We start from the raw sequence: 27,723 nt of genomic DNA on the forward strand, positions 1-27,723 counted from the left end.
TCTTCCTTTAACAGCCCTAGACACCTAAATGCCAAATAAACTCTATTCATTACCTGCCTTATTCCATCTGTGGTTTATGATAACACAATCCAGGTCATTCCGAGTTGAAGATCTGTGGCACCCAGCTCCTCCTGATGAGGAACATTTTTCTCTCTCATTTTTCTCTGGATCAGCTGCAGTGTTAATGTTTTTAGGGAAGCCTTGGAATAACATTAAATGGGGCCTGCGAGTGTTGTGTCAACAGAAGGCTGCTTCTTTGTCATTTTAAATACTCATCAGACTGTCATGTTCAATAGCAGTGAGACCAACAAAGGCTATTCCAACTCTGCCTTGATTTTTTTCCCTTTATATATGTGTATTTAAAAAACACCCCAGGCAGCTTTAAATATGTGCCTTCTAGCAGAACATCCTTTCACTCACAAATTACTTTGGACATCTGTTCTGTTGGAGCTTGTGAGTCTTGTGCTTTTCTTTTTGAGCTTTCCTTGTATAAATGTTATTTTTAGGCTAGAGCATTACAGTCAGACACTGGAAAATGCAATTCTGGATTTAAGCAAAGTTAGTTTTGTAAAGGGAGAATAAGCAAAAGGAGTCATGATGCATCTTTAGTATGGTTTTATGCAAGGCATTTTGAACTTTCTTTGCTGTGCCCCCTAGTCGTTTGACAGCATGTAAATGTAACTGTTGATTTGCTTGCTACATCTGGCTGTACTGCATATGGAACACCAACTGGCCTGCTCCCAACACTGCAGAACTCCACAGAACTGGGGAGGGGGAGGGGGAGGGGGTGGCTGAGACCCAACCCTGACTGTTAGAAACCTGTCTGCATGGAACACGCTGACAATGGAAACGTTATCAGCACAAGGGATTTTCAATGCAAGGGTCAAAGGTGCTCGTGAGTTTTGACTGAAGAAGAGGACAGGAGTTTTTTGCCTCATGTACAGTACATGTATTTTGGAATTCTTATTCGCACTGATCTCTCAGGACATACACAGTCCGAGGTGACACTGTACAACAGACAACACCACCCAATATAGGCAGTACATTACAAACAGAAATAATAACAGAACAATAAATTTGGTAGACCATGCAAAACGTGCATAGTACAGATGTGCATTGAGTCTGAGGCATTGCAGTTAGCTGCTGAGGATGCATACTGCAGTAGGATAGAAGCTGTTCTTAAATCTAGTGGTCTGTGCGGTACCACTTGCCAGAGCACAGAGGGGAGAACAGTTTGTGGCCGGGATGGTTGGGGATCCTGAATGATGGATTGGGCTTTATTGCGGATGCTGTGAATCTCACTGACTGATGGTAAATCTCATCCTATAATCTTCTGCGCCATTGCTGCAACCCTTTGTAGTGTGTCATGCATGGTTGTATTGCTGTACCACACAATGATATCACTGGTGAGGACACTTTTCTATAGTTCAGCTTCCCCATACTGCATTTCTTTAAGCACCACAGAAAGTGGAGGCTCTGTTGTGCCTTTTTCAGATGGGCTACAGTGTTGTGAGACCAAGTCGGTGGAGAGCTGCAGGCCGAGGAACCTGAAGCAGCTGACAGTTTCCACTGCTGTGCCACCGACGGTGATAGAGGCGTGACTCCCTCTGGGTCTCCTGAAGTCCACAATGAGTCTTTTGGTCTTGTTGACATTCAGGGCCAGATTGTTTTCAAGGCATCATCTTATAAGATGCTCCCCCTCACTTCTGTATGAGGACTTTTTTTTCTTATTTTCTTATTTTCTGATGAGCCCTACAATTGTGGTATCATCTGCAAACTTAATAATGTGGCGGCTGCTGTAAGTAACTGTACAGTCATAGGTGAACACGTAGTACAGCCTAGGACTGAGGCAGCAGCCTTGGGGAGCTCCAGTGTTTAGGATCACTGTAGAAAGTAGTAGAGAGATGGCATTATGTGAATCAGATGTACATCATTCAGTAATGTACTGGCCTAGGGTTTGTATTTCCTATTAGTATGCAAATGAATAACAACAGATGCTGTTGAGTTTTGTTTAGAATTGTTCAGATCTCTAATCAACTTTCACACACTAGGTTTTATTTGGCTTCCAGACAGTTACTGGAGGCCTTTTTGCAATCCTAAGGAAATTTTATCTTCTTCCCACTTTTAAAAGTAGACTTTAGTTAAGAGGCCAACTGTGCTCGGTGCTTCATACAAGACGAGTGTATTGGGACAGACAAGCCATTAAATTTGTGACATCAACCTAAATTGGGTTCTTATGAACTGCTGCACCGATTAAATGGAAGCAGGCATCAAAACCTAAAACTTTGTGAAATATAATTTTCCAACCCCAAGAATGCCTTAAACCCTGTCAAAAGCATGGCTGCTAAAAAATGTTTGGCAAAATAATACAACACTTTATAGTGTCGATACTTGCACCACCAGGATGAACATACTGGCACTCCCTGGGTTACTTAACATGAATACTAAGTGTGCAAAATTTAAAAGACAAACCACCATAAATTAAAATTTCAGTTTCACCTACTGTTACTCAAAGCTGTGTAGAGTTTCATTAAATAAGATTTAATCTGTGAGTTTTTAGTTCAGTTTAAGTCATAAATAATTTTGAGTTTTATTTTTTGCAGAATTGGATTTATTCAGAGAATAGAATATGACTCTATTACCATCCAAATATTAAATGGTAAATGTGCATATTGATCAAGTAAAACTCAAGTTGTGGAACAGTTTCTGGAACTGAAGTCTACTGCAAGCCAAGGATAGTTTGTGAAAACAGGGTATCCGTTCTTTCAACATTATTTGCTCCATTAGCTCCAAATATTGTTAGTATTTCACTGGATGGAGTACCATTAACACATTCAGCTCTTTCTGTGTATACCAAGATGACCAGGTGGCCGCCATTTCCTTATCAGACAGAGTGGCCACTGTCTTGGCAACCACTGGACTGATTGACATAAGACTTAGCAGGTTTGATGAACATCAGAACCTGCTTCTCATTTGCAGTTCACCCACTGTGGTGATAATTTTTACCGCCCACACCAGGTCAGCAAATACTTGGTGAGATGTTACTCAATCTGCTTGTTTTCAAGGACTCCTTGGCCTATTAACTCTTAACTTGGTAGTTATCATTTTAGTGACAAGACAGTGCTCAAATGGTGAAATGGTACTCCTGCTTGATCATAATGGCTGTCTGACCGCCATTTTGTTTTCAAAATTCCAGCTACCGTCTTGGAACCGCTGCAATGATTAACGACACTGAGCAGGTTTCCTTACAAGCCTTGCCTCAGAGCTGCACTTCACATGTATAAGTATGGCATGCAATACTCTATACACATTCACTAGTTGATCAGGTGCTTGACAAAATGTCCCACTTAACGCCAGCACCTCTTCTACTTGCTGTTTAGCAGATTAACGCCAACCTTCAAGGGTATAATATACGTACTAAAAAGATGAATGCGTGTGAAAACAGGGCAGACATCTATTTTTTTCCTTAAATGTTTAATCCTGGTGTTTAAAAAAGTGTTTTAGTTCTAAGAGTGGTAGGAATAATTCTAGTTTTGTTCTTTCCATGACATCCCTTCACACTGGGATTTTACATGCTTGCAGTTTTTTCCAAGTTTTTGGTTGTATTTCTGATATCAGTTTAGTACATTTCTTGTTATCCTAAATTTTAGTAATAAGTTTAACATTTGATTTTAAATATAAGCTATAAACAACCAAACCTCCGAAACAGAATCTAAAATGAATGAATTCATCAGTAAGATTCTTTGCTTTGTGTGATTCAGGACTCCATAATAGTGTGTGAAGGTGGTCAGCAGTGACCATGGATTTTAGAGGTGTTTTTATAAAGTTGGGAGTTCCTTAGTTGGGAGATGTAAGATGTAGTGAATTCATTTAATCTGCTAATACAAAATTCACTAGTAGACTCAGCACTGTAACTTAAATGGTTGCATATATGATCAGTTTGACAACTTTTTTGAGCTTTGTTAGTGTTGGTGCCTTTAGCAGAATAGTACCACTGTCTTTAAAAAATATGCAAGAGTTAATTGAAACACAGTTGTGAGGAAGTGAAATACCTTTTGCTAGTGCAAAAACTATGAGGGTGTAAATAGATGCTTTCTCACCTTCAGGTATTGTTCTGTCCTCCCCCTTTTTTGTATGATTATTTTTGCAGTGTTGTATGTTGTTTTTTATAATGTTTTAAAAAGATGCATTAAAAAATATGTACCAAAAAGTGGAAATTATGTATGTGTTGCTAGTATGAAAGGGCCTGTGTCTCCTTAGGGACACAGTTCTGTCTAATCAACTATTGGTTCCACTGAGTATTTTTTCCTGTGGGAACCTGAAAGTAGCATATTTAAACACATCACATTATCTTCTGGGAATGTTCCTTATTCCTTGGGCATTTTTATTACTGTGCAATAAGAGAAGTGAAAATAATGTGCAATAATACATCAGACCTTTTTTGAAGTAACAGATGTTTTTCTCTTGGTTAAGGTTTTTTTTTAGTACGGTCTGTGGCATTAAAACGTATACATACTGTCAGATTATTTATAACTTTACCACCTCTTCAGTTTCATAGTTTTGGGATCTTTAGGTTTAAGAGCCCTAAATTAAGAGTTAGTAGTTTTAAGTTTATGACAAGGCAAAATCGTGCTGCCAAAATTTAATTTGGCTTCATTATGACAAATCACTAATAAGTGTATTTATAGTGTGAATCTTCATATAACAAGAGTCAGACCAGTGAGCATGAAGAAAGGCTGATAGAATCCATGGGAGACTTATTCAAAGTTAAGTGAATCGCACTGAGACAGTGTTGTGAAACCCATTCTTTACAAATAAGCAGAAGTACAACATGTCATGTTTTTTCAAATGAAACTGAAATATCGTGCAAAGGCCACAAGTGGAAAACAGAATTAATGTTGACGATGAAGTGGTATTGGCCTAAGAAGAGTACAAAAATGCTAAATTTTGGTTAACCTGAAAATCTTACCTAAAATGGGTTTGTGGGTAAAAAAGTGTTTGTGGGTAGTATGCCAAATGTATACAAGGAGAGAATGCAAATAGTAATTGAAACAGTAAATATTCTTTTCATTTGCCAAACTGCTTGAAGTATTAATGTTACTTCTTGGCTATTTTTATAGGGGTGTTTTTAGTTGTTTTTAGTTTTAAGCATTATCTGAATACATATTAGCATTATCATCTGAACAGACTTTGTTCTGTATGCCTCTCCCATTTCTTTTTACATTTAGTCATTTGAGGTCATGTAAGATTTAAGCTCCTTCTTCAGGGCCCCATTTATCAAATATTCAAGAGGGTGTGCTCAAGCCAGGTGGACGGGGAAAAAATATTGTGACTGCCTGTTCAGTGGAGCAGGAGCTGTTACACGCTGCTACACAGGACACTTTTGATTGGCTCCAGGTTCAGGCTTTCTCTCACCTTCCATTGGCTGGCTCTGTTGCTAGGATAATTCTACACCAAGGCTTCAGGGTAGGTCATGTATGAAAACTGGTAAAGCTCTTTTTTCAGATGGCATTTTTTGTCATTCAGAAACAATATTATGAATTTAATATTACTGGTCATCTCTATTAATAAAACCTATTGGCTTAGGTTGAGTTTATGGCCTGCACTGCTTTTGTTGTTCATTTATTCTCCAGTATACATTTTTATTTTGACCAAATTGCCTAAATATTTCTGGTATTTATGTTGTCACAAATGGAATTATGGGAATAACATGTGAAGAAGGCATGTTTTCTCAATTTGGTTATGGAATGAAAAATAGCTATACTTTTTGTATTTTGTGAGCGTTGTTCTTAACATTCATATCATACCAAACCATTTTTATACTTAAAACAATGTTAATTCTTAGTTTGCATGGAGTTGAGCTCATGAGACTATGCTATTTAAAGCTTTTAGGGGAGAGTAATGCTCTTAAATATAGTGCCTACAGATGTTTTTCAGGGGTGCTTTATTTTGAAAGCTCCTTACAGTCACGAGCAGAGAGTTGAGTCTATGAGGAGGAATTTCTTCTCGGCCAAAACCTCCAGGCCTTTCTGTTGGATAAGGGCCTGTGTTTTCATAAAGCAAATATTTTGGTCTTTTGAAGTAGATAAGGGACTCTGAGGTTCACACAGTTCTGAAAATAGTTCTGCAGAGTTTGTATGTCAGCTGATCTGAAGTCTGTTGATTAGTAATTGAAGATTTAATTTGAATTGTGTTTGCCATTTACTAAGTCTCTCAAAGTACTGCATTGGAAACTTTATCAAAACTTGCGTAGTGTAACAGGTTAGTAATTGGTATGGTACTTGTGCATGACTATACATTTATTTTCTTCAAACAAAAATTTGAAGAAAATCAGTTTTGAGAAGGGCTTATTGCAAAGAAAGCTAAATATTCTTTTGTTCTTTGTGATGTTTTTTTTTCTTAAGTAGTATTTAAGAGTGAGGTTATACTATTTTCTATTAGAATGCATGTATTGCAGTCGAGTGTGTCTTTAGAAACTTTTTTGATTTGGCAATGATGCCTAAAAGTATGCCATGTCTCCTAGCAACACACTGGTTAGGCATAATTTGGAATGCTATTCAGTTTGGGTCACCATGCAACAAGGAGGATATTGCTTTGGAAACAAGACTGATTCCCAGTCTTTTGGACATGTTGACAGAATATTATCGTTTGTATACTGGAGATGGGAATATTAAATTAGTCATGGGGATTTAGTCCAGAAAAGCAACAATACAAACACCTGGGAATACAAGTAGAAATGAAGTTTATGCACATTCAAGGAAGGAAACAGGAAGTATTTCTTTACACAGTCATGCGTTTCTAGAGCAAAGTTCCTTACCATGTTTGTGGAGCTTACACTGTGTTGATCCTTTAGTAAACAATGTGACTGGTTGTATGATTTCAGAATCCAACCAGATGAACAAGAACCAGACCTCTCCTTTGTGACCTTTCGTATGTTTTTATATTCTAATATCAGTAGAATACTAGTGTATGGGTTTCCTGATTCTTCAGGAAATTAAAAATACTTCCTTGTTTAATTTAATTCTCCTAGGTTCATGTCAGTTTGGAAATTAATAGACTTTCTGTTAACGTCACTGCATTCTGCTCTTTGCAGTAAACTATTCAAAACTCAAGCCTCAGAAAAGAGAAACCTATAAGCATTGATATACAGATGTAGAAGCTAGCGTAGGTTATTTTGCAAAAAAAAATGCGATATAATGAATGAAAAAATAAGGGGGCCTTGGGGGTAAATTCTGAATCCTGGGGACTGTCTGGGTGGAGTTTGCATGTTCTTCCCGTGTTAGAAAAAGTGGTTAGAAAATCACCGTGCCACCCACACCCTTGAGCTTCTGAGTTTAAACCTGTTTAAAACAGAACGTGCAAAAAATCATGAAAAGTTGTCCTCAAGCTTTTGGTAAACAAGTTCTTTGGTGTTGAATGCAGGTTCAGTTTGGCTTCCTGCACTTTTCCAATAAGTTGGTGTCAGTCTTTGAGCACTTCTTTCAGTAGTTCATTGTCCAGGCATATTGTGCTTAAGTGCTAGAACCGATGGGGATCTAGCTAAGCTTTAATCAGCTTATTTGCTGCAAAAGGAGAAGTCGGGGAAAGACAAGCAAGCAAATGAGTAGAAAATCCAATTAAAGGTTTCATTATCACTTCTGCGATGTCTGCAACCAACTTGTGAGTGACCCTTTACGTGGATGGAAGGCCAGGCCTTGACATGGACAGCTGATTGTCAGAAAAACGTATCTGGTGGCTGATTTTTTATAGTCTCTTGATATTGTCAATTAACCTGTGCAGTGCTGGGTTCCTCATTTTTGTCTCTAAATGTATCTAAGATGTGTGATGCTATCAGGGTGAGGAGCTTCCTTCTTACTTCCCATGTTCTGTTAACCTTATTATTTTAGTATTGCTTTTAACCAAAGACATGATAGAAAAAATAAAAAAAATCTAATAAAAGGTGCTTGAATTACCTAAACCTATGCTTTAGAACATGATTTTCTCAGTGTTTAGCTAGTGGATTTTAAATTATAATGGATTAATGGATGGAATCTTAGTGTCTTAAATGAGATCTTTATTAAGACTTATAGTAGGTATGGCTTGCAGTAGTGTTAGGGTTTCCCTTTAAAAACATTGGTCTCTTTTCTCTTTTTGTTAGGAGAGTGGCTATTGAGAGAGACTTTTTTTCAGTTATTTGATTCCATCCTGTTCAGTTGATTAAAAGCTACCTATTCACTTAATTTCGCACCTCTTTATTTAATCAGTAAACAACTGCCTAAAGCTTATTTGTTCCTTAGCACATTTACAAATTACAAAGCCATTAACTTTAATTCCACGCTCCACACTTTCAGAAAAACACACCAGCTGGACCATCATGCACTCAAGTGGTTCATTTTGGGTCTGGGGAGCTCAGAGAAGCTCTGGAGCATCTGAATTGGATCAGTGACGATGCACTGTGATGTGGAGGGAGTTTCTGCCCTCTTTCCAAACAGCAGCTGTCAGCTCCATTGTGCTCATCCGGTTTGCTGCTTGTTTTAAGGGAGCCTGGCGCAGCAAGGACAGAGGAGTGAGAATCCTGCTGTGACGCAAGGCTGTCCTTCAGCAGGAATCCAACCGAGTTTATCAGCCTTTTAGTTTTCTGCTCTCTCTGTGAACAATTGACTACTTTCTCCTGCTCAAGAAGTGGCTGCAGAATTCTGGTTCTCTCATGGTAGCGCACATTTGTTTAATATGGCTTCCTTTACTCCTGGGCTAGATAATCAGAAGGTCTTTTGATTGCCTGTACTCTTTTGTGATGAGCCTGAGCACATTGTCAGATGTACATCAACCCTTTTGTTTTCTTTAAATTCTATCAGGTCTGTGTCAAGCTGTCAGGTCTCCAGTTGTGCTTGATAGCCTAAAATGACCTGTTTTTTTTAACCTGATTTTGTATTGTACATGCATAATAATGCACATTTTGACTTTGATTTAATCATTGTCTTGTATAAATATTCTATGACAATCTTAAGAGCGTATGGGTTTTGCGTATTGAACCTACTACGTTTGACTCACTGAAGCAGGGAAAGTACTAAATTGCTTGAATCATGGGATTGTCAATAGTTTGTGGCATCACCAGAATACTTATAAATTTAGATTTCTAGCATCAATATTTCTGTTACAATTGCTTTACTCCATGACTTTCAGACAGTTGGGAAATGACATTGGAAATTTAACGAGTGCAGTCTTGCATTTGCCATTCTGTCTGACAGGCAGAGAGAGAAAAAGATCTTTTCACTGTTACAAGGTAAAAAAGGGAGGACAAGATGCAAACCCATTGACAGGGCTTGAAACACAATTTATACCAAGCTGGCTCCGTAGTAATTCAGCCAGGATGGTAGTCATTCAGAGATTTATAGCAAATGTTGCTGGTTCATGTCTGGTCTGGGCTATGCCATTGTCTGACTATGCATGTGTTTCTCTTTTTTGAATGCTCAGTACTGGGAGCATCCTCAGCTTGCAGTGTAGTGGCAGCAGCCCAGTGTCTTGCCAGGGATCTGTGAACGTGTTATCAGTGAGAGTTGTATCAATCTGTCATGATGGTTCCTCTGTGGATTGTACAGGTGACTTTGAAAAGTGCATATATTGCACATATATAGCGCAGTAACAGGGTAAAATGTTAGTATCGGTGATCTCCATTAATCCATTGAACACCTGGTGTTCGAATTTGAGGGTCTATTAAATAGAATTTGAAATGTTCTAAACAGCATTAATGATATAATATGTAAGATTTTACAGAATGCATTATAGTGTTTTTTCAGTGAGTTTGTCGTGAGTGCATCATGAGTTTGTCATATTTTTCGTGTTTTCTTTGTGCCAAGCTGCAGGTTAATGATTCTATTGAATAACATTTTTTGTTCTTATCACAGTTTAAGCCTCCACTTTGTGACTGCAATTAAAACTACGCTGTTGCGCTATTAATTCCTACCTGCTGCCTTCTGAAATTGGTCAATAGATTGTTCAGTCAGTAGCTAAAGCTATTTCATAAACCAATTTAGTAACATTCCTTTGATTCAAGAGGGATTGGTGGTGGAATTCATGACTATCCAGATGTTCAGAATCCAATTTTTGCTTTTAAGAATTACCAAACGGGAGAGCACAAGAAATTGTTAAAAAAAAAACATACTAAGATACCAAGGGAGAAGACGCCACACTTCACTAATGGGAACATGGGAGGTTTTAGTTTGCAGATGATCGTGTTTCCTGTTTGATTAGATTTTCTCTGCCTCAGACTCCTACGCCATTTCTTGCTGCTCAGATTTACTCCTTATTAATCATTTTGCCATCCACTTTTTCACGTTAAAGAAAGCAGTCTTTTTAATGTGACAGTGCCATTTACTGCCGATGTGTAGTCTTATGCTGATAATTACAAAAGAACTGATTTTGATACATTATTCCCCTTTCCTGCAAGCTCCATGGCAAGACTAAGTGCTCATTGCAATTCTGGTATCTGAATCGCTTTTTATTGTTTCTTGACTGTATACTCTTCAGAAAACTCAACTTTTCAAATATATTGATTACTATAAAGGTTTTCTGATAGGTCCCGTGATCAAGTAGACCATCACAGATTCACCACTGCAGTCTTCTTCATTGTGCTGTACATAATAGCTCGGAGAAATGGTCAAGCAAGCTTCAGATCCAGTGATGTCAGATTTTTCCTGGAATGACCTCAGTGCTGTCCTTTTTGGAGGTTATGTGAACAGCTGTGAGGCACTGTATACTACATTTCCTTTACAGCAATTACAAATTGTTTTCAGCAACCCTGCACCCTGTTTATTATTAGATGGTTATCTGTGCAGTAACCATGGAACAAAACAGCACTGACTGAATGTCTCGAGTTAAGAGATGAAAGCAGAAATTTAAAGCAGCAAGTGGGGCAGGTGAGGTTCACTTAGAAATTAGTTTTGTAATACACAAATCTTTTCTAGAAAGAATGACACTGCAAAGGTATATCAGTGGTATAACAGGGCCATGTAAGTTAGCTATTGTCATTTTTTTTCAAATGGTTCGTAAAAGCAGAATGTAGTTTTCCAATAAAAGCATTTAATGTTTCATGATACGAATTGTAGTTATTTTCTCCAGAAAATAGGTTTTGCTTTCCTTTGTGTACAAAACGACTTGAGACTAATGTGGATCATTTGTTGAAATCCTGAGACCAAACTGCATAATTAATCCTACAGACTGGGTACTACACCTATTTCAGGCAGTGCTAAGATACCTGCAAGTTATGGAATGTTTTGCCATCGGTGTTGCAAAAGCTTTCTGTTAGCTTGCTGCATAGTGATTGGTTCGGTGTAATTTGTATGACGATACTTGCATTGCATCAGGCCAATGGGAATTATCTCTTAATTATATACTGGATTAGACTGTTTTATCCATCCATCCATCCATCCATTTTTCAGCTGCTTCTTCCAATTCAGAGTCACAAGGTAGCCGGAGCCTATCCCAGCAAACTACAGAAGCTCACACAGACGCACACCAGGGCTGATTTTCCCAGAAGCCAATTAACCCACCAGTGTGTCTTTGGACTGTGGGTGGAAACCAGAGCACCCAGGGGAAACCCACACGAACACGGGGAGAACATACAAAGTCCACCCAGACAGCAGCCCAGGTCCACAGTTGTATTCAGAGCCCACCTGCTACGGTAACCACTGCCACCTTAGACTGTTCCATCATAATTAAAAAATAAAGGTGAACTACAGAACTATTTGTAGGGCATTCCATGAGTATTACTGCTGTTAAAAGTTTTCCACTGTGGGTGTTTCATATAGTTTTGTACACAGTATAGTTTGAGGACGACGAAGGCATCACTTTAGGTCTAAGTTTAGGTCACCTTTTCAGTCCCAGGCTGGCAAATGCAGGGCCAGGGCCTGGTCTAATGTATATTTGAACATATATTATTTATATATATAAACGCACAGCTGGCCCTGCACCACCCAGTAAGAACCTATGAATAATAATCTTCTCCCATCCTATTCCATTTTGAAGATTAGCAGTGGTAAGCAGGTAAGCAACTTCCAACAAATCTGTTTTCGTTATTTAGGTCTATGCATATACTCTTACCTCCTTAATGTACACATTGTGTAATTTTAACGTGGAGAGAGAACTGCTTGTCGTAAAACAATACATTTTCTGAAATATGATTAAATGTAAAACTTGCACTTGCCCGGACGGTTGGTCGCACACTTCTTGCATTGCTACTGAATAAAACGTGTTCCACTTTTGAGACTATGTAGAAATTTTCAGTGACAGTTGTCGGAGCATTTGTAATACCATTGCGTGCCCTGTATATTATAGAAAGCCGGGCTGTTCAGAGCTATCCCCAAATTCACAGAGGCGTAGTCCAGATCAAAATGGTATGCAGATAGACAGGAAAACCTGTGCAGTTATCTCGCGGGTTTTCCTCATACTGCTAATTTGTGGTTGTGGGATTGTGATGCAGTATAGGTGTATGTTGCAGTGTATGCATGTTGCAGCATATGTGAATTGTACTGTAGGTTGTATGTACGTTACATAGTTTCCTCATTGTTTTCCCTTTTAATGGGAAACAAACATTAGAATATAATTTGCTCCTGTTAGGTGTTAGATCAGGGTTTTATTGTTCCTGAGATATATATAGGAATTTAAATATATAGGATTTAGTGATTTCAGACTAACACTTTTTACATTTCTTTGTCAGTACTGTTAAGATTCTCATCTGTGCGATATAAATAAGAAGTGAGCTGGTCCAAACATACTAGATATGATTAATAATTCATTGCGTTTCTCTAGCTGCTTTTCATCCCACAGGATGAAAGAATGATGCGTGGCTGCCATTCTATGCCAGCAGCTCAACTACGCAGCAGATCAAGTGGAGAAGTAAGAAATTGCTTCATCTGTTTGAGAGCCTCCGAAAAGGGTAGCACGTGCCAAGCAAAATATACTCATGTGCCAACTCTGGTGTGCCAGCCTATTATGGATGGTGATATATTCCAATACTCAAACAGTATATGGAAGTAATTACATGGTTTTGTTTTGAATTTGATTTGAGACTTTAATTGTTATGCTGTTTGATAGATTATTAGTTACAATGTTAAATAAACTCAGCTTGCCGTCTGTGTGCGTGCATGAAAATGAACTGCTTTAATGATACACTCTATAGAATGTTGTGCTGTAAAATACTGTATTAAAAAACAATCTTTACTAAATTAATGCTGTTTGCATTCTAACATGACAAGATCCTGTATTGATGTATTTTTTAGATATTTTACATTGAATTACAGATTTTATTCACCTCTTCATTTGTAGTGCACTTCTGCGTGCGCCTCCCTCTTGTTAAAACGAGTTATTTAATAGTGAAGGATGTAACACCTGTGATTACTTTTAGAAATGTGGTGTAGTGTCTTGTATTTTTTAACTTACGAGATTGTTTGTGATGTTATCTGCCCAACTGCCCAAATGTGGTGTGACCGTGGAAGTAGCACTAGGCATAAATCTGTGACTTAAGCTGTGATACATACAGAACCCACCTTTTCAGGCTCCAAAGGCTGCACTGCGAAGATTGACACTGGTACTGTTTCCTTTTTGAAATGTTTTCTAACATGCCAATAATGCCTTTATTATTATTAGGCAATAACCCAATCTGTATGTTACAAGCTGTATCTGGTAGCATTTTCATTTGAATTTTACTCGAGGTTTCCACTTTATATGGGGACCCAAGAAGTAATATTTGAACAATGTAGAATATCTACACCTAAGTTTTGCTTTTTTATTTCACACTAGATTTCTCCTTATGTTCTTGTGTTTCTGTATAGATAATCTCCTATCCCTTCTTTGTGAATTGAATGGTCTAAAAGACTAATGATTGGGTCTGGTTTGTTTGCTGGATGTAAAAACTGTAATAAAGATCTGGTTTGTATAAGTAAATATTTTATAATGCAGACTCTCTGACGTCAGTAGTAGATTGAGGTTTGACTAACTCACTGTAATAGTGTGAGTGTAATGCTCATTGCTAATTACAGAACAGTAGATAAGATTATCAATGTGATGTCCCTTATAAGTAATGAACTTCCACATTTTTTTTTCATTTCTGTACTGCAGAAAATGCTACATCTGTTAGAATTCATGGCTATTTAACTGATATGCTATTTGTTGCTTCATTTTTCTCTGAAACCTTTGGGATTTATTTTATTACAGTTCGCATGTTAAGGTCAGTTTTCCGTTTTCTATAGAACTATTCTGTACATTCAAATTGCAATTAAATATTACACCTCACTATCTACCATATGTTATTCATTTTTTTATTTTTTAAATGCTTGCTTTTCTTGAATAGTGAACAAAGAATTAATTTTCACCTGATTAACAGTGCATTTTGGTAGAACATGTTACCTTAAACTGAATGGCCAAGCAGTGAAGAAAACATTGAAAATTGAATAAAATATTGTGAGAGTAAAGGCTTTGCTTTATGTTAGCTTACAGTATTTCATTTTCTTTCATGTATAAAAAGCTAACCTGTGTGACTAAAGAACAAAATTGCTTTTGTTTCACTTCAGATACGATCCTTATCCTGGCTGGCTTTGCATTTGGAATAGACTTGAATCCTTATGAATTAGGTGCCTGATTGATGTAATTCAGGTCAAGGTTCCAGTTCTTCTGTCTGGTAATTCTTCTGTCTGTTCTAATCAAATTCTGCAATGCACACTGAGATTAACCTAAACCTGCAAGTTGTATCTTCAGCTCTGTGCATTTTCCTACATTTACATATGTAATAACAGTATAGTGACTATGTGTAAATCTTTTTTGTCCTAATTTTCAGAGGAACAATCCATGGCATGGTGTATGAATGTGTACCCACCCTGTTCAGTGCCTGTTAAAGGGCAGCGACATGTTATTTTAGAAGCACTACTTTGGAAACTTGCCTTTTCGCCTGGCATGGTACTGTACAGTAGCTCCCACATTTTCACAGCTTACAGCTTCCTTGGTCTACCAGCAGGTGGTGGTGTTTTTCAGTGCTACTTGTTCATATGCTTGCCATTACAAATGATCAATTCTCGAATGCTTATGGTGGCTTTTGCATTATGCTCCTTTTGAGAGTTTCCATTGTGATAAAAGCTTGTGAGAAGCCTGGTTTCTGTATGTTTTGCTCTATTGTATTGGAATAAATCCTTATCAGTCAAATATGCAGTGTCAAATATTTCACTTCAGTGGAACGGAATGTAAATAACTAAGATTGGTAAATAACGAAGATAAGTAAATAAGACCAAGATACAGCATGTACTGTGTAATTTTTAAAACTGACGTGACATGCAGTGTATTAACTTGTGCTAATAAGGGGTAACTTCTAATAAGATTTAATCCCCACTGAGCAATGTGAGTCATTTAACTTAAATGTTCAGTGTAAGGCAACAGGGGTGTGAAAGCTCAGGTAGGTTAGGTCCCCTTTTTCAGGCCCACAAAGGCCCATGGGAAATGGGGGGCAAGGGCCACCATTTTTCTTAACCATCTGAACCTGGAGGTGGAGGTGATGTGGTCAGCATCACACTCCAGCTGGCCTATTACCCCCCAGAAGGATTAACCCCCGGTACTCGTTTGGAAAGCAGGCTGAGTGGACCTGGGAGCCGTCTGAAAGGAATTAGAGCAAGCTACATCACTTGCCCCTACCTGGGATTAAACTCGGGACCTTCCAGTCAGGAACTAGACACCCCTGCCGTCTGAACTATCATGGCTCCACATGAAAGCTTGGAAAACTTAAAATAACCTTCACATTAACACTTCCTTTTAAAATTTATTTTCCTTTAAAATCTAAGTGCATCTTACCTTTCCATTAATCTAAGTCCTCTTTAATTTTATAAGTGTAAAACTTTACAACAAAATAACTTTTATACCCTCAGTCATTAATATGTTTAAATATATTGTAGTCAACTGCGTCAGGAAGGGACAAACATTAACTACATTCCAATATGTTTTCTTCATAACCACACAAAATTAAGTTAGTATTTGTTAAAGCTGCATTGGTAGATCAAGTCATCTGTACTGTACATTGTTGTACATAAACCTTGCCAAACATAAATAACTGCTAAGTACAATGTAGTTCATACTTCCATATGCTCCCCATAAAATGTGGTCTAAAAGGTCCGTTATGATAACCCTCTGAGTGTTTCCATATTTGACTGGGCTTTCGATCAAAAATGTAACCTCCAATCATTATTTTGTCTTGTTTGACATGAAACATGAAAATATGCCCTAAAAATACTTACTGTATGATACAAACTGTTAAGGTTCAGGAGAATTCTTGCACTAAATGTCCTTGGAAATTATATTTGCCATGTAAAAAAACACGTGTGGGTAATCAAAGACATGTTGTTAATATAATATGTGTTGCTAGGTGAAAGGGGCAAAAAAAATGAGGTCAGATAATTTAAAATCAATTACTGAAAAGCTTTAGCTCTAGGTTATTGTCTGTTCCTCTCTGGTAAGGGTGGTGTCTGTGTCCTCATTGAGTTATTGTACAGTCACAGCTATCAACCAGTAAGAGTTTTTTTTATGATTATTGGTTGGCTTCAGTTTGTTTTCAGATGAACATGTCAGTCTGATTTATTTGATTTGCAACATTTCAATCGGATTGAGACTGTTTTTTTAGTCTTTTTTTTTCTTTTTGTTTCCCCTGGGGGTAGTATTTGATTTAATTTCATACCACAATATCAATGTGGATGGCGAGGGGCCTGTTAATCACTAAATGGGCCTGTGTTGTGTCTGCCCTGACAGCAGCCTCATCTGTAAAATTTAAGCAGCTTGGTCCAGCTCCAGCTGTACTGCTGAAACACAAGCAGCCGCTTAAGAAAGCTCCCCTCCGAGTGAAGCTACCTTCTGCCTCTGTGCGTATTGCAATTAAACAGGTCACTGAGAGGAGCCAGAACACACTAGTACTTTGGGGTGTTGTTTAATGTAAGAAGCTTTTACTCATATCAAGGTTCAGGATTATCAGACCATTGACCCCACTTCCATCAACGTGCACGAAGTTTAGGAACTTGTATGTACATTCCAGTTTAATTTTGAGATTTTGCTAAAGGAAATCTCATACCGCATTTACCACGTTGAACTAATTATAATGAAAATTAAATTCATTTACTTTGCTCATGCTGTAAGAAACTGACGGTTATTGTTTTTCCTAACAAATACCTGTAATATGATCACTTTTGAGGACAACACACCCTTGTAAATTCAAAGTAGATCGGGAATAAAGTAGACTGCTTTAAAAGATCGGCTGCCACAACACGTATTAAAGTTTCTCCTAACTCCCTAATGGAAAAAAAACCCGATTATGTGAAGCATGCAAAGAATCATTCCTCACTTGAACTCCTCTGCTGAAGGCAGCATCCCTGTGTCTAGCTTTTTAGATTTCCATCTGCTTCAAGTCACTGACAAAGCCAGGTCATGTCTTAAAATCAGTCAGTTGCTGCTTAATTGATTATTTAAGCTTTAAATTTTACCAGTAGCTGGCAGTGATTGATCATGATTTATGGCTGTCCAGCATTATCTGTTCCACACAAACGTTCAATTTTTCTGGATTTTATTTTTGTTATTGAGTTTACATTTTTTTCCCCAAACAGAAAGGTCCTGCCCGTTTAAACTCTCAGCTATTTTCCGAGGCTGCCAGACTGAGTGGGAAGTGTCTGTGCACTCTGCTGTTGGATTTCTAATGGCCTGTCTGATCCTCTTTTCTTTTCTGCATTGATAGCATGTGCACTAGCGCAGCTTCACAATGATGAAACTCTTCAGAGCAGTGACCCTTTACCATTGTGAAACTTCTGTTATACCATAGGTGAAATTCAGGGTTTGTTACTTTTTTCTTGAAAATTTATAGGACAGGTATTGGAAATTGTAAGGCTTCAGGCTCCTTTGTGCTCACAGAGAGGGGTGTGGAGGGACATGAGTGCTTCATTAAGTCCCATCCAAAATCTTGGGGGTTTTCTTTATTATAAAGCAACAGATACTGCCGCATATCATACCCAAGTTCATTTTTGAGCTCCAATTTTCCCTGCTCTATACAAATTTAAAAGTGTCAACATTAGGATTTTACCAAAGCTTGCCCTCCAGTGCAATTTTGCCTGCTGTTTATTTGTAATCTTCACAGAAGAAAAATACCCATGTCCCAGGTGCAATCAGGGCAGCTGCAGGCAGGCCTTAGTGCTGCACACCACACTGCAAACATGATAGTTGCCTGCGTTAACACTGCTTTCAACATGGCTGATGAATTATACATAGAAGTAGCTCCAGAGAAAAAAGCAATAAGAAAGGATGGGGTTGCTCCAGAAAAGCTTTTATGTGTTGTTGGAATGTGTGGTGTAGCTGACATTAATCAAGGTTGGCTGGTATAAGTACACAACATTTTACATTTAAACTCTTTTTACTCTATGTATTGTATCTTATTGTCAGAACCTTTAAATGTGTGAAAAGGGCAGTATTTCTATGTTGAGATGATAAAATTAAATTTAATTTGAATGTTTTTAGTTGGGTCTATTTTCTGTTTTACCTAGGAGATGAAGATGATGACATGACTTTTTATTTGGCAGTTTTGTGTTTATGCTGCTTTTGAGTGATTCAAATGGTAAAGGTGCTTGCTTGAACCCTGCAGTCATGTGATCAGCCCTGGACTGTCCTTAGCTCTGTATGACCAGAATTCCCCAAGCATAGGCAAGCCTGTAGCACTGTCAGTAGAAACAAGCAATTGTTCCTGCATTTAGCACAGAGCCTGTAAGACACTGTGAACCTTGTAGTGTGTAAAATACCGAGTGGTTCTACATTGTGTGTTTTGAAGGAAAAAGAGAACAGCCATCATTTACTCCGTTATCAAGTCAAGCATTGTGAGAGCTACACACTGTGAGCATGTGAAAAAGACATTTGGAGTTTTGAATTTAAAATGTTCGCATTTTTATTAGTTATATTGTGCATATATTGTTTTGTAAGTCTAATTATATATCTTGCCCACAGTTTTATACAGTTTATAGCTTAGAATACTGATTTCTGTAAAATGAAATTTCATATTTCGTATCAGTGTATATTGTGCTATAAGATTTATTTTTAAAATGGCCTTTATCTGCTAAATGTTTTTGGAAACCTGCATTTTCTGAGAGCAGGCTCTGGCTGTTTTGGAAGCCTGTAATGTGGAGCGCTATTCTCTGAGAGTTCAGGTGAAGTTATCCCTGCAGTGCAGCAAAGCTGTTGGCCTGGGTTAACATTGTGCTTGTGTAGGGAAAAGGTCAGGGCTATGCTGTGCAATTAAAACCAGGCCCGAGGGCACTTTACACAAACGCCTATAAAACAGAAAATGAATCTGCCTACTGTGTTATATCCTCATCAACATGAGCTCCATGGATACTTTTTTGCTGTGATATAACTGCTTAAACTTACTTTAAATTATTGTGCCCATTTTTCTTATTGTACAATTGTGAAAAACCTGGCAGTAAACTCAGAATTGTGTCTTTGACAATGGTCAACAAGTCCTGACTTGGTAAAACAGATTAGTGCTATTAAAGAAAGCCTGGGTTTCTGGATGCTAAACATACTGTACATATGTGATTGTGATTCCAGAAGGTCTTCTATTTTTATTTTTATTTCACAGTGGGGTGAAGAAGGATTAATTGGGTCACGTGGCTTACATTGAGGGCTACGTCTCACTCTGCAAACGTGTAGGGCTGCTTTCGAAATGCCAATATGTATTAGTTGCTGACATGCGTAAATTGAGAAAATGCTTTTTAGCTCTGTTCACTTGAGTGCATTACTGCAGGGATCACAGCTTTTCTTTTTGCAGCAGCTCTTGACTATCCTGGAAAAACGGATTCCCCCAGTGCTTTTTATCCGTGCTTCAAATCACTTGTGGATTATGGTAAATCTAGGAGGCATGGGGATTTGACATTAAAATGCAAAAGCGTAAAAATAGCATACTGCTGGTGGAGGTTGCTGTCAGGATGTGAGCTTGTGCAGACAAAAGGGAGGAGAATTAAAGCTATTGGTGGATGCTTTATCTTAAGGTGTTTATGGATTAGATATGGAATTAAAGACAATGTATAAAACTGCTTCTTAAAGGGCAGGCATGCCATGGGTGCTAGAGAACTCGAAATCACAAAGTTCCATGTTCCCTTTCTTTATTGAAATGTGGGGATTATTTTGTGACATTCCATAGAGCTCTTAAATATGTGACTTCTGTATTTCTGACCGAATAGAATATTTATAAGAGGTACAGCGCCAGCCATAGATGCTTTCATGTATTATCAATAATGAAAACTTCACAAAACAAAAATGGACTTTTGTTGTATTGTACTTTGGCAGAAATTAAAAACAAGATGCTGTACAAAGGGAAGTCACCTTTGTGTCGCCTTTCAGTTGAGTCCCTTTATCACGGTTTTACAAAGTAACAACAAAAGTTTGAAACTGTGGGACATATGTAAAGGCTGCTATCCCTGTCTTCTCCTTTGCTTTGACATGGGAAATTAAAAAGCTCCAGCGGAGGTGATTCATAAATTCATAGTGCTGGAGGCATTTGACAACACGAGGATAGCAGACTGGCAGAAACAATTACACAAGTGCTTTCTCCACTTGGAGCTCTGCAGTAGTAAGATTAATTATAGTGTGCCCCAACAACAGAAAAAGTGGCAGGCAATTTAAAAAAAAGAAGTGGATGTTGTAAGCACAACACATTTCCTTTCATTATTATAGCTGATGTTAATTGAAAAGATTTTTATCCAGTGAAGACAGACTTAGAAGTAACCAAATTCTGTGTCCATTTGAAAGATGAAGATATCTGAATGTTACCTCCAGGCCTGTGGGTTTCCTGCTCCGTTTCTTTCTTTAACTGGCGGGAGTCTGTTCTTCATGGGCTATGCAGGTCACATCACGCCAGCTTTGCTTCTGAACAGGCTGTTCTGTCTCCCTGTGTCCACAGTGCCCTTAAAGACAGCCGCTTTCCCCCGATGACGAGGGACGAGCTGCCGCGGCTATTCTGCTCAGTGTCTCTGCTCACCAACTTCGAAGACGTTGGTGATTACCTAGACTGGGAGGTAAGAGGAGACCAGAAGGCTATGAAGAAAGATCAGTAAACCAAGCTTCATAAAAGCACTACATTTAATGGAGCAGTTCAATTCACCCGCCTTTTCTTGTTTTTGGTCAAGATAATTCGTGTTCCCTGTCTCTTTAAGTGTGCTGTCAGTACTTCTCTGATACGATTCACCTCTGTATGCCATCCTAGAAAATACAGCCACAGGTAAAAGGGTTTCTTATACTTGATTGTGGGGAATAAGTTGGGGAATTTTACTGTGCTCATCCCTCCATGCTCAGTGCCGAGAACAGTGGACTTCAATACCCCCCTCTTCACCCTGCATCAGCTTTCTGAGCCGTTTTGCTGGGATAATTAGAATGGCAGACAGTGCTGCAATTAAAGCAGATACAGCAGCAGAGAATCAGACAGCACACTTTGTGCAATCAAAATAACAGGAAAATGCAAATGAGTTAGGCTACTCCTTTAAACATAGGATAAGGTGGGGTCAAGCACAGGTTTTTTTTTGGATTTGTGGTTATTATGATTAAATAAGAACAGAGCACACATTTTGATGTTATTAAGTCTCGTGACCAGAGGATTCTGATTTCAAATCCTGTGTGGGAAGCTGCTGTTAAACATTTGAGCCAGTTTCTTCCCTCACATAATTTCACTACTTGACCTTCTGCATAAATGGAACTTTAGCTCCTCATTCTAAATAAGAATTTGTTCTCAGTTTGCTTACCTGGTTAAGTAAAGTATGAAAAAATGAATGCAGCAGGGTGCAAGCACACACCTCAGGTCCTTATGGAGAATTACATGTGTCCCAATTTGGGATGGACAAAAATCAACATTACCGCTTTAAAAAAAGTTGCTGTAGGAAGGTAGGAAAAATCATATAAAATTAATAATGTATAGCTGAGGAGAATAAACTCAGCAAATATTAGTATATAATGCACTAAAAATATAACTTTGAATAAGGTTGAATAATGTAGTGTACACCGTAGATATAAACCTCATAGGAAAATTAAGAGAAGTAACATTTTTACACTAAAAATGGGAGATTACAGTAAAAACGCTCAAGAAGTGAAGGATATATGATGGAATAAAGAGTAGGAGGATGTTCGCCTGTTTACTATAACACATTCCTTCTATGATAGAATTGTCCGACTATGCTGATTTGTCACAGATCAAACTGAAAACTCAGAATCACCTAATACCTTTTTTATTAACTTAAGCCACTCAACACAAAGAGAATAGCTCTGTTACTCTGTGCTCCAAGGTACATGGACGTGTAGCTACTTATGACATCTCATTATTATCTTGTGGAAATCAAAGTCAAAAGTGATACACAAAATCTATTGTAGTTTGCATTATTGTTTGAAGAATGCTCCATTACGCTCCATAATGATGCAGCAGTGAGCAATTTGTGCTAGTCTTACACTCTAGGAATTGACCATATATGTCCTTACAGTCAGTATCTCCAGTCTTTGGGGGAAAAAAAATCTTTAAACTCTTGGGTCATACACAAAACACATTCACATATGTCTGTACAGGCTGCTGATACTTTTTCTATTTGACCCCACCTTTTAAAATGGGTTGATTAGAATGAATACAATATTTGAAATGTACTAATTTGTGTAGCCCAGCTCTTCCTATGCAAATGTTTATTATCTAGTTTTAATGATTGTTTATTTTGCAAATATTGCAAAAGAAAAGGACAGAGCAGTCAAATATTATTAATAGATTCAGTTAAAACTAATGATTCGACTTCAGCATTCATGATTTTTTTTGTTGTCGTTTGTTAGTGTCCCTTTAGTTGTCCATTTTAGAATCTGCTCATCATGGCCGTGTCCCAAATGCTGAATTAAGCCCTAAGCCCTTCTTCCAAGTTGACACATCTGTGACATAATGCAACGTCTGCAGAAACTTTTTAAAAAGAAATTTTCATTCTCCATTCGCAGCTTGACTCGCAGGTTCTTCCTCTTCCCACACCCAAAGAAGGCTCCACAGCCGAAACGTTGTGTTTTCTTTCTTCTCTTTTCAGCATGGAATAAACCTTTAAAAGACAAGAAAGGGAACACAACGTTTTGGCTGTGGAGCCTTCTTTGGGTGTGGGGAGAGGATGAAGGCTCCACAGCCGAAATGTTGTGTTTCCTTTCTTCTCTTTTCAGCATGGAATAAACCTTTAACTTGTTCCTTTGCAGCCTATGCATGCTGACGCAGCTGCCTACTTGAACTAACTTATAGTACTTCTATTATTACTAACTACAGTGCATCTCGACAACAGTGAGATATTGCTGTTAACCCTGTAGCAAAAAAGGTCTCAAACAATGATATGCACATAAAACGTCTAACAATAGTTCACATTTATAAAATTGTTTTGAGTTGTAGCACCAATAGCACATGCAAGCAAGTTGATTTTACCATACTTTAGACTCGGAGCACGGAACTAGTATTTGGGACTTAATGCAGAAAGTATATTGCTGCTTCATGCATGGGCTAATAGCAGGTTTCTGCCAACAAAATTAGCGTGGTTTGTTAAAAATGGTCATCTTGTCAAGTAGCTAAATCCTTGGCCTCGCATCAGAAACTGTGCACTGCATCACTAATTAAAGAAATGTTCTTCTATTAGAGTGGAATTATTCATAATCAAAAATAATCACAGGAGGTAATCTGGAAATTCATTCTTATTTTTAATCTGTGAAGCACCTTTCACAACAGAGTGTCACAGATGGGGTTATAAAGTACAATCAGTCAGAAGGAAATGAGTATAAGTGGATGTAAAGTATTTTAGTGTATGACACAGTAATAGTGTGACAATCAGACAAGGAAGAGAGAAATAATTCTCTGGGGGTTCAGGGGCCAAGGTTTGGCTCCTATCCAGGCACTAGTTGTGTATTGCGGTATTGTTTGAATGACAAGGTTAATGATAATGACAATTTCAATGATAACTCCAGATAATTACGTTGAAAAGTCAAGATAAAGTTGTTTATTGTATTTAAAGACATGTGACATACCTCACCTTGGCAGGCGATTATAATAGGTTGCAAGATCTTAGATTTCATAGCAGTTACCACTGTAACACAACAACAGGTTGTGACAGAGTCACTGGTTCCACTGTCCGTTTTTATATCTTATTCAAATGTAGCCTGCTCGATGGCATACCAGTTGTTTTCACACAGTTCTAGCTTCTCAGAAAGCAAAAGAGAACAATATACTTCAGTGATGTATGAGGGTCTGCAAATGTCCGTAAAGTATGCTCTCTGAATTTCCTTCAAGGGGTGTCCTTACCAACCTAAATTTAACCAGTATCTTATAATGCATCAATAATGTATTTTGAAAAAATAAATCACACTAGCAGTTGACAGTTTCATCATTTGTTTTCCCTACTTTTGGAAGCTGAACCTGTTTATACTCCACCTTAAGGAATTGCTTTGTGAGGTAGGATGTGAAAAATTGCAGTTATACTAAAGCTCCTCATGGCTGAAGGTTTCTATTATTCATGTGCCCACTGGAAGCAATTTGAGGTAGCAGTTCAGCTCAGGGGCTGAAAGTAACATCACATATTCTTTGTAACTTAGATTGTATGAGGAGAGTTTATAGTTTCGTTAACTACTTAGTGTTCCCTTCAAGATTAGTCATGTTTTTAACAAAATGTGCATTGATTTTAACAAAATGTACATTGCGTTTATGTTGCCTAAATGTATATTTTTAATTGTTGGTCAGCACCATGTAATGGCTGAATAAAGGGGGTTGGTGGTTAGGGCTCTAGGGTGCCGAGTTCAGTTCTGGCTAGAGGTCCTTCTGTGTGATGTTTGCCCCTTCAGTTTGTGTGTTTTTTAAATTGTTTTTTTGATTGATTTCTACTCATATTCCAGAGACATGCTAATAAGCTGATTGAGCAAGTTGCCTATTTCATGAGGTATAGAAGTTGCAGATGTAGCATTCTTTCCTGTGAATCCTCCCTTTTAAGTTGCTCTCCTACAGTGAGACCCCAAAACAATCAGGTTAAGATAGATGCATTTGTAAAATGGTCCTTGGGATCTAAAAATGTGACTAAAATATATGCATTTTCTTTCTTCGTGCCTCTGCTGTACTTGGGTAGAAAAAATATAATTATTTAGCTTAATTAGCTAGACTTAAATTTGTTTTGTTGTATCTTATAGCAATATTGTCTCTCTCAGCTCAACAGCACTAGAATGTTTCATTTAGCATTTGTTGAATAAAACGTTTACTGTTATTACTGTGGCAGTGTTAACATCTGTTCACAGTGACACTCTTATGAAAAAAAATAAATTTATGCTTTACTGTCCAGAATGCCATTTCCAGATTTTTCCTTGCTTTGGCTCCATTCAGTGTTAAGTTTTTCCTTGCTTACATTCTTGATGGCAGTTACTCAGCCCTGAAGTGGGGACTGGTTTCAAAAGCTTATTATAATTAATAATGTGTGTGTGGGAAGGAAAGCGTTATGATAATGTTCTGACAGAACTTACGTTCATGTGCTTATAAATGCCACCTGCTGACATTTACACTAAATAGAGGCCATTATCCTGTTTGGCTAATGTTTGGTGGAGGTCTGTCTGAACCAAATGAATTAATTTATACAATTTACACATTTATACAATTTATACATTTATACTTTTTATACACAGAGTCTTTGGATGCAAATAGACTCTCTTGGGTATTATACACTGACTATTCACATGTGAAAACAGCAAAAATGTTTCTTTGAAAGTGATATGTAATAGAAAGTAATGAACGCTATAATTTTCAGTATAGTGATGAGGGTGGGTACATTTTTTATGTCAGCCTTTGTTGGCATTTGATTAGTTGGTCATGGTTAAAAGTGACTACAGTTCTGCCATTTTTGTAAGCGTCTTTTGAAAGGATCACAGAAGGAATCCTTAGAAACCAGCATCATTTAAAGTTCAAGTTAAGAAATTGTCTGTGTAAATTTACTGGAAAAACCTCACAGTCTCTTTAACTACACTACTAAGTAAATTGCAAAAGTTACCTTTTGTATGTGGCTCATTAATGCTGCTGTGTTTCTCTCAAAAGACCCTGACAATCTTTTCATTTATGATCCAGCTGTTGCTGGAGGAATGTGTGATTAAATAAGAAGACGACAGTTTTTTTTTAATTGTACTATAATGTGCATTGTACAGGGCTTATTTCTGGAATGTAGATTCTAATACAAATATTTTATTTTACAGGCTTAACGTGTGAGTTTAATTTTGATTTAAAACGCTGCCCACTTCTTGCAGGTGGGTGTACATGGAATTAGGATAGAATTTTTCAATGAAAAAGGATCAAAGCGCACCGCCACCTACCTTCCAGAGGTTGCAAAGGAGCAAGGTCAGAGATTTTCCTTTTTTAACTTCACATTTTCTCTCAGTTACCCCTTAAGAATCATAACAATTGACTTGAAAATGTTGTGTGAAAGGAATAAGGCTGGGGGTGAGCAGATTGTAAAGCACATAACTTAATGTTAACCCCCCTTATGTGCAGAATATAGATAGGTATCGAGTTTTCTATATAGGAAAGGAGGTTACAGCAAGAATTTTCTTGCTAAAACCAGTTGATTTCTGAATATTTGAGAGAAACCTGCTTGACCAGTGATCTGGAGTGTTATTTGCATGTTATTCTTTACACTTTCAAAGAAAACTGCAATACCCCACTCTTTAATCTTTCTTGCTGTAAATGTAATATTTTGTATTATAGAATCTAAAGCATATTTTGAGTTACAGCTCAGTATTACACTCTACATATTACAGCTTGTCATAGCTATTGTTTATACATGCAAGTCTGTTGCTGTGAAACATTCACCATTCTCTGACATTATAGATATTAATGATGAGAACTATCTTTCTATTTCTTGACAATCACTGTAGCACCAAGTGTATTATTTGCATTCAGAGTAGTCCACATCCTAGACTTCAATGTGATATACAGTGCCTTGCAAAAGTATTCAGACCCTTGACCAATTCTCTCATTTTACTGAATTACAAATTCTACATTGGAATTGTATTCTCTGTGATATTTGTATTCCAAAGCACTGAAACTCAAAATTAATGTGACATTGTTTTATGTTAGAAAATAAAGAAAAATTAACTGAAATATGCTGTTTGCATAAGTATTCAATCCCCTCATTTTAATATATTGTAGAGCCACCTTTTGCAGCAATAACAGCTTTAAGTCTTTTGGGGTAAGTATGTACCAGCTTTGCACACTGTTCAGGAGTGATTTTGGCCCGTTCTTCCAGGCAGATTTGCTCCAGGTTGTTCAGGTTAGTTGGATGATGTTTGTGTACCACAATTTTCAAATAGTGCCACAGATTCTCAGTTGGGTTGAGATCAGGGCTTTGACTGGGCCATTGTAGGACATTCAGCTTTTTGTTCTTGAGCCACTCCAGTGTTACTTTGGCCTTGTGTTTGGGATCATTGTCCTGCTGAAAGATGAACTTTCTCCCAAGCTTCAGTTTTTTAGCACACTGAAATCAGTTCTCTTGCAGTATTTCCCTGTATTTTGCACCATCCATTCTTCCTTCTATTTTAACAAGATGCCCAGTCCCTGCAGATGAAAAGCAGCCCCATAGTATGATGCTACCACCACCATACTTCAACGTACTGTAGGCATGGTGTTTTTTTAGGTGTGGGCAGTGTTAGATTTGCGCCACACATATCGCTTTGAATTTT

The 27,723-nt window shown here is 37.7% G+C and overlaps 1 protein-coding gene across 3 annotated transcripts in view; it reads left to right on the top strand.

Annotated features, from left to right (window-relative positions):
* Nucleotides 1-27,723, top strand: part of ammecr1 (AMMECR nuclear protein 1) — an 82,169-nt gene that overhangs the window by 39,780 nt on the left and 14,666 nt on the right. For 2 of the 3 annotated variants that reach the window (XM_088924986.1, XM_088924984.1), the window contains exons 3-4: nucleotides 20,936-21,050; nucleotides 26,293-26,383. In XM_088924986.1, the coding sequence (XP_088781112.1) occupies nucleotides 20,936-21,050; nucleotides 26,293-26,383 (206 nt within the window). Of the gene's footprint in view, nucleotides 1-20,935; nucleotides 21,051-26,292; nucleotides 26,384-27,193; nucleotides 27,234-27,723 lie in introns of all 3 variants that reach the window. The other variant, XM_088924985.1, reaches the window with a different exon arrangement.

Source organism: Atractosteus spatula, chromosome 9 (genome assembly GCF_055471065.1).
Source record: "Atractosteus spatula isolate fAtrSpa1 chromosome 9, fAtrSpa1.hap1, whole genome shotgun sequence".
In the NCBI taxonomy this organism is placed as follows: Eukaryota; Metazoa; Chordata; class Actinopteri; order Semionotiformes; family Lepisosteidae; genus Atractosteus; species Atractosteus spatula.